Below are 6,306 nucleotides of genomic sequence, written 5' to 3'. Positions count from 1 at the left end.
CCCCCCCCCAGTGCCATCCCCGGACACCGGTAACCATCTCTCCATCTCGCCCCTTAGGACAGTGTTCTTTACAAACACAGTGGATTAGTCCCCTCCTTGTTCCCTGGCGGCTCTGACAGCCCACAGCCACATGGCTCAGAGGCCCCTTGGCGGGGCCGCCTACCTGCGGGCCTGCGTCGCCACCCGACTCGCTGCCGCTGCTGCTGGGCTCAGCCACACGGTCCTTTCAGGAGAAGCCAGGGGTCCGATTGTTCGTCTGGAAAAAAGCACAATAAACGCATCGTCGCCCTGTGTTTCCGACATTTGGGGACTGAATGGAAACACAGGGCGACAATCCCCACAATCACAACTAAACGACCCAGGTTGGGTGGCACCCACTTTGGTTTGTCCAGGACAGAGGACCCGTCTCAGTGGCAGCGACACTAGGAGATACAAAAGGACGGCTTCCCAGAGCGCCGTCCAAGGCCCAAAGCGGCTCCTTTTGCAGAACAGCCTGCGACGCTCTGACATTAACTCACGCCCCCAAGGACACCTTTGATCGTTCAGGGAATGCTCGTCATGCGAGGCTCATAAATGCTAATCAAACGCTGCAGATTAGCCGAGCCTAGCGAGTAGCCTGGGGGCCTAGAAAAGAGTTCTGAGAGTAAAAAGTATAAAGAACACCTTTTAGTCGCATTTTGCCAGGACTGGGTTCCCGCGTGGTAATGAATACTCTCTTTGGCTGTGTGGGGAGCCGACACAAATCAGTACCTTTAGGAATCCAGACGGGAATTACTGACTTAGCTTTAAGCTTGAAGAGAAATCTATTTATTCAAAGGCTATTTTAGGTGCCATGGGATGGATGAGTTTGAGACAAAGGTTGGGAGGGGTAGGAGGGCCTGGGACATTGGGATAAACACATAATTCAAATTCATGCTTCTAGTTTAGCCAGCGAAGCAGCCTAAGTTGGAATTCGCTATATGCACGATCCCTCAGTAAGCGGAACGTAAGAGGCTCCATGATAGCAGATCCCAGTATCTTTGCCCCTCATTACCGAATCCCCAACACCTAATGCAACGGGTGGCATATATTAGTCAGTGGTTCTCAACCTTGGCTGCACATTAGAATCACCTGGGAATCTTTTTAAAATCCTGATTTCTGGGCCTCATCCTCCGGAAATTCTGTTTCTTTGTTACTAATGTTGTGGCCCCACCCCATAACAAAGAAACAGAATTTTTTGTTATGGGGTGAGGCCACAACATTAGTAACAAAGAAACAGAATTTCCGGAGGATGAGGCCCAGAAATCAGGACTTTAAAAAGATTCCCAGGTGATTCTAATATGCAGCCAAGGTTGAGAAGCACTGTATTAGGTGCTCACGAAATGTCTGTTAAACGCACAGAGAACTCTCTTAAAGCATTTCCCAGAGCCTTTCAGACCCCGTCATCTTTTCCTGAAGGGCAGCTCTGATCACAACATCTGCCTCCTGTTACAAAGCCCCCGAAGTAACACGCACCCTAAGAAGGCCCTGGGGACCTGGCCACAACCCCCAGACCTCCTCTCTGCCCGCAGGTGCACCAGTAGGCCCCTGCACTCCTGCCCAGGTCTAAGTCCCTGCCCGAAACCTGTGAGCATCCTTTTCACCCATGCTTCTCCGTCAAGAGCCTACCCACCTACAAGGTCCTCCCCAAGTGGCTCTACCTTCATGAAAACTGTCAACAGGTGGAGGTGGGTGTCTAATTTGAACCACAAAAATGCAATGCGAAGAGCACCTGGTCCCAGGGAAGCTCTCGGGTAAGATCAAAGCAGAGAAAAGTACCCAGGTCTCCCCAAAACAGAGCAGCAAAACCTACTGGCCCGTCCCAGGCTGAGGTCACAGCAAAGCCACTGCCAAGGGAGGAGGCGAGGGGTGTGAGGAGCGAGGCGGTGGGTGGCCGTGGAGGGACCCAGGCAGTGTTCCCAGGCCCCCGAGGGGCTGTGACTTCTCAGAATACTTCCCTTTGTTGCCTGTGGAGTTTGTCTGGGCCACCATGTGCTTTCTATAAACCTTCACTTGGGCAGGGCCTGGTTTTTGTTGTAAGTCTTTCAAGCATTTGTAAAGTATCTAACAACAGGAAGTCACTTTCTTTGCCTTTGTCCAAGACAGACCAACATAAACGTTTACGTCAGTCTGGGGAGTAGCCAAGTAGTGTAAGATTCTGAGCATCCCGGGCTACTTGCCAAAAACGGGTTAATTCCACACAAAGGACGAGGAGGCCAGAGCAACACCAGTGAAGGGCTGGCCCTGGGGCATCAGGAGACAAACTTCCCAGAATCAGCCAGGCCAGCACCGCCCCTCACTCACTGCTGGATGTGCTCCGTGTCCTGGGCTAGAGGCCTGGGGAATGACCATGCCCACTTGGTGGGGTGGTAATGAAGACTAGACTAAATGACCAGCAGGTGTAACGTGATACATGCCAACTTAGAGTCTCACTGCCTCCCAGGGGCCAGATGGCACAGTGGCAGGAGCCAATTTATACAACTGCATAAGATGTACCATGAGGGTGTGGGGCCACCGGCCAGCACACCAGGACTGAGGTCATGCAGGCTTTGAAGGACACGGGAGCCCTGGGTACATGGGACACTTATAGAGCCTGTGACTGACCCAAGGACACAGACCCCGAGGACAACCCCAGGGCACCATGTGACACATGATGGCCCAGCTGCAGCCACTGGCCCTGCTCCAGTGCACGAAACAATGAAACAATGATTCTGGGCCACGGCCCCCTCGCTTCCCCACATTGACAATGCGCCATCCTGTTGCTCACTTAAAAGCTGTAATTCACACGAAGGCCATTAAGAAAGTATCAGACGAAAAGCAAGCACAAGGTAACATCCTCCTCCTCAGTTCTTTCGCTGGCTCGGCAGCCTTGGGAGTGCTGGACCCACTGTCCAGGGGTCTGGGTGTTTGTCACAACTGTGGGTCCCCAGACATGTCACCTCCCCACTCCAGGCCCCAGGTCCTTCATGTTTAAGTGAGAGGGTTGGCGGGGTCTTCAGCCTGAAAACCAGTGACTCTGATTTTGGGTCCCATGGCTTCTCGGCCTCTGGGCTACGATCAAGTGCGGGCTCTGGTCCTGGGCAATGTCGTGCACCAAGAAGCCTCTTGCATTTCCTTGAATCATGCCTGTCCTCCACGTCTCGCTTGGACACAAGGACCTGAGGATTCCGGAACCCAAGGACCCTCAAAGACCTTACACCTGAGTGCTGATGGCTAAGATGCATGGGGAGAGCGGGAGAGGGGGAGGGGTGCCGGAGGAAGAGGGGCCAGCCCAGACAAGCAACCAGAAAGACCCAGCTGTGAGCTGAGCTCAGGGCAGGAGTAGGGAGGGGTCCAGGGACCCCATCCCTGTTCCCTAGTAGCATCGCTGAGCAGCCGTCAAGACCCCTTTTCCACTGGAAAGAAAGGGAGCAGGCTGGGAAGGATTGTGGGAATACTCAGCGAGGGCCAGGAAGCAGACAGGGTGATGAGGGAGAGGAAGGACCAGCAGATGGGACCCCAAGCATGGTGAGTCCCGTCAGACACAGGAGTGGGATGCGAGGACAGGGCTGGGGGCTCGGAGCAGGGAAGGGGCAGTAAGAAGGCTGAAGTGAGGCTGGATGGGACCCACAACCTCATAGCCTGGGGACGTCCAAGTCCCCTCTGACAGGCAGCCGGACATCGGCATTGCCTCTTGTGCCTCAGCTCTCGTGTGTGCTGGAAATGGCGAGCTGTGCTCATGGAAGGTCACAGCGTGAGCTGCGGTGGAGGAGAGATTGAGAGCAGCTCTCAGGGGCCCTCAGAACACTGACCGTGCACACAATCCCTTTGTCCCACAATCGCTGAGCATCCCCTGCGTGCCAGGACTGATAGCCTATCGATTTTTACATCCTACGCCCAATAGCAGCGTGTATGCACGGCGAGAATGAACGACTACCTATTGACTAAATGCGTGCATATGTCTTGTTTATGGAGCCTCAATAGGATTCCAGTGAACTCTGGAAATCTGCATTTCCTCCCCTTAAGCCTAAAATCGATGGCGTTATTAAAAACAGGAGGGCGTTCCACTGCACGTTTCCTGAGTGGTCTGTTTCTCTCCCTCCAGGTGCTCTCGTGCCGGAGGAAGAGGGGCCAGCCCAGACAAGCAACCAGAAAGACCCAGCTGTGAGCTGAGCTCAGGGCAGGAGTAGGGAGGGGTCCAGGGACCCCATCCCTGTTCCCTAGTACCATCGCTGAGCAGCCGTCAAGACCCCTTTTCCACTGGAAAGAAAGGGAGCAGGCTGGGAAGGATTGTGGGAATCCTCGGTGAGAATACCCAGGAAGCAGACAGGGTGATGAGGGAGAGGAAGGACCAGCAGATGGGACCCCAAGCATGGTGAGTCCCGTCAGACACAGGAGTGGGATGCGAGGACAGGGCTGGGGGCTCGGAGCAGGGAAGGGGCAGTAAGAAGGCTGAAGTGAGGCTGGATGGGACCCACAACCTCATAGCCTGGGGACGTCCAAGTCCCCTCTGACAGGCAGCCGGACATCGGCATTGCCTCTTGTGCCTCAGCTCTCGTGTGTGCTGGAAATGGCGAGCTGTGCTCATGGAAGGTCACAGCGTGAGCTGCGGTGGAGGAGAGATTGAGAGCAGCTCTCAGGGGCCCTCAGAACACTGACCGTGCACACGATCCCTTTGTCCCACAATCGCTGAGCATCCCCTGCGTGCCAGGACTGATAGCCTATCGATTTTTACATCCTACGCCCAATAGCAGCGTGTATGCACGGCGAGAATGAACGACTACCTATTGACTAAATGTGTGCACATGTCTTGTTTATGGAGCCTCAATACGATTCCAGTGAACTCTGGAACTCTGCATTTCCTCCCCTTAAGCCTAAAATCAATGGTGTTATTAAAAACAGGAGGGCGTTCCACTGCACGTTTCCTGAGTGGTCTGTTTCTCTCCCTCCAGGTGCTCTCTGTGGCATGCCCAGACCCTCCGCCCGAAGGGGAATCCGTCACGAGTGAGCGAGGCTGTGTCCCCGCGAGCCCAGGACTTGGCGACGAGCTGAGCACCATGGAGAAGTTCGGCTCCTTCTTCAGTGACATCTGGGACACCATCCTGACCAAGCACCAGGAGGGCCTCTTCAACAGTGTCTGCCTGGGCGTGGTGCTGGCGCTGCCACTGCTGGTGCTCCTCGCCCTGGTCTTCGTCTGCTGCTACTGCTGCTGGAGCCGGCCGGGCAAGGGCCAGCAGCCGGAGCACGGCCCGGGGAAGAAGAAGAAGAGGAGGAGGAAGAAGGGCGAAGAAGACCTCTGGATCTCCGCCCAGCCCAAGCTCCTGCAGATGGAGAAGAGGCCATCGCTGCCGGTCTAGTGGGGCGGGCAGCAGAGGGTCCGCCTTCCAACGACACACGGGGCCTGGAGCGTCACACGCGTGTCCACAGAGGAACTTCTCAGCCAAGGAGCAAACCTCAGACTGAGTGTCCCCAGGGAGGGCACCCCCGGGGAGGGCACCCCCGGGGAGCACGGGGACAATGCGTGGGCACTGGCTGGGCAGCTATGTGTCCAATAGCAACGCTCTCTGCTCCAGATTCAGGCATGCTGTCCGCCTACTTCCGGCACAGTCCATACGCCAAAGCACAGGGAACACGTATCCATAACCATCTGGGCTCACCATGCACACCACACACACGCAGCACAGTATCTGCTCTCGCAAAAACATCTCATAGGAGGGCCTGGCCAGATTCGGGCGCAAGTGTACAATTACATGACCCGGCAAGGTTACAAACTCCATACCTGTTCCATGTACTACTCAGGTTACAGATGTGTGCTTCCTACTCCGCTCCCCACAAACCCTCCTGCTGCGAATCCTCATCCTCGGACGTTTCAGCACCTGGCACAGTGCCCTTTGCTGTTATTGATGCAGACCCTCTAGCTCCTGTGCTCTTGACCCCTCCCCGAGGAGGGCAGGTTGAAAGTGCAATGGATCCGAATTCATCGGAAGCTATGGTCTCGCAAGGTCCTCATTACCACAGGTCGGTGTTGAACGTGGTCCAAGACCCTCGTTGAGACGCTCCGCGCAGAGCCCCTCAGGAAGGCTCCTTCTCCACACAGGACAGCCGCTCTGGGTGTGGCTCCTAGAGAGCTATGGGAACCAGGTAACAGGCTGCTCGGCCCACTCCACCCGGTGCACCGTCCTGTGCAACGCAGAGGTGGAAGGAGATGCCCCACCTGAGCTGGGCATCCCCCCGGAGCCAGAGGCTTTCAGTGGGGAAGGAATGAAGACATCGCCGGCACAGCCTCGCAGAAGGCACACTGGAAGCGAC

General features: G+C 55.7%; 1 protein-coding gene across 2 annotated transcripts in view; it reads left to right on the top strand.

Moving 5' to 3' along the window:
* KIAA0040 (KIAA0040 ortholog) overlaps positions 1-6,300 on the top strand; it is an 8,136-nt gene extending 1,836 nt beyond the window's left edge. The window contains exons 1-2 of one of the 2 annotated variants that reach the window (XM_014540909.1): positions 3,586-4,102; positions 4,950-6,300. In XM_014540909.1, coding sequence (XP_014396395.1) covers positions 3,923-4,102; positions 4,950-5,354 — 585 coding nt within the window. In that variant the 5' untranslated portion in view covers positions 3,586-3,922 and the 3' untranslated portion in view covers positions 5,355-6,300. Of the gene's footprint in view, positions 1-3,585; positions 4,103-4,949 lie in introns of those variants that run through there. The other variant, XM_014540910.1, reaches the window with a different exon arrangement.
* The last annotated feature ends 6 nt before the right edge of the window (positions 6,301-6,306 follow it).

This window comes from Myotis brandtii, unplaced genomic scaffold, assembly GCF_000412655.1.
Source record: "Myotis brandtii unplaced genomic scaffold, ASM41265v1 scaffold250, whole genome shotgun sequence".
In the NCBI taxonomy this organism is placed as follows: domain Eukaryota; kingdom Metazoa; phylum Chordata; class Mammalia; order Chiroptera; family Vespertilionidae; genus Myotis; species Myotis brandtii.
The sequence above is the reverse complement of the archived record's forward strand: the minus strand, read 5'-3'. Positions and strand labels throughout refer to the sequence as shown.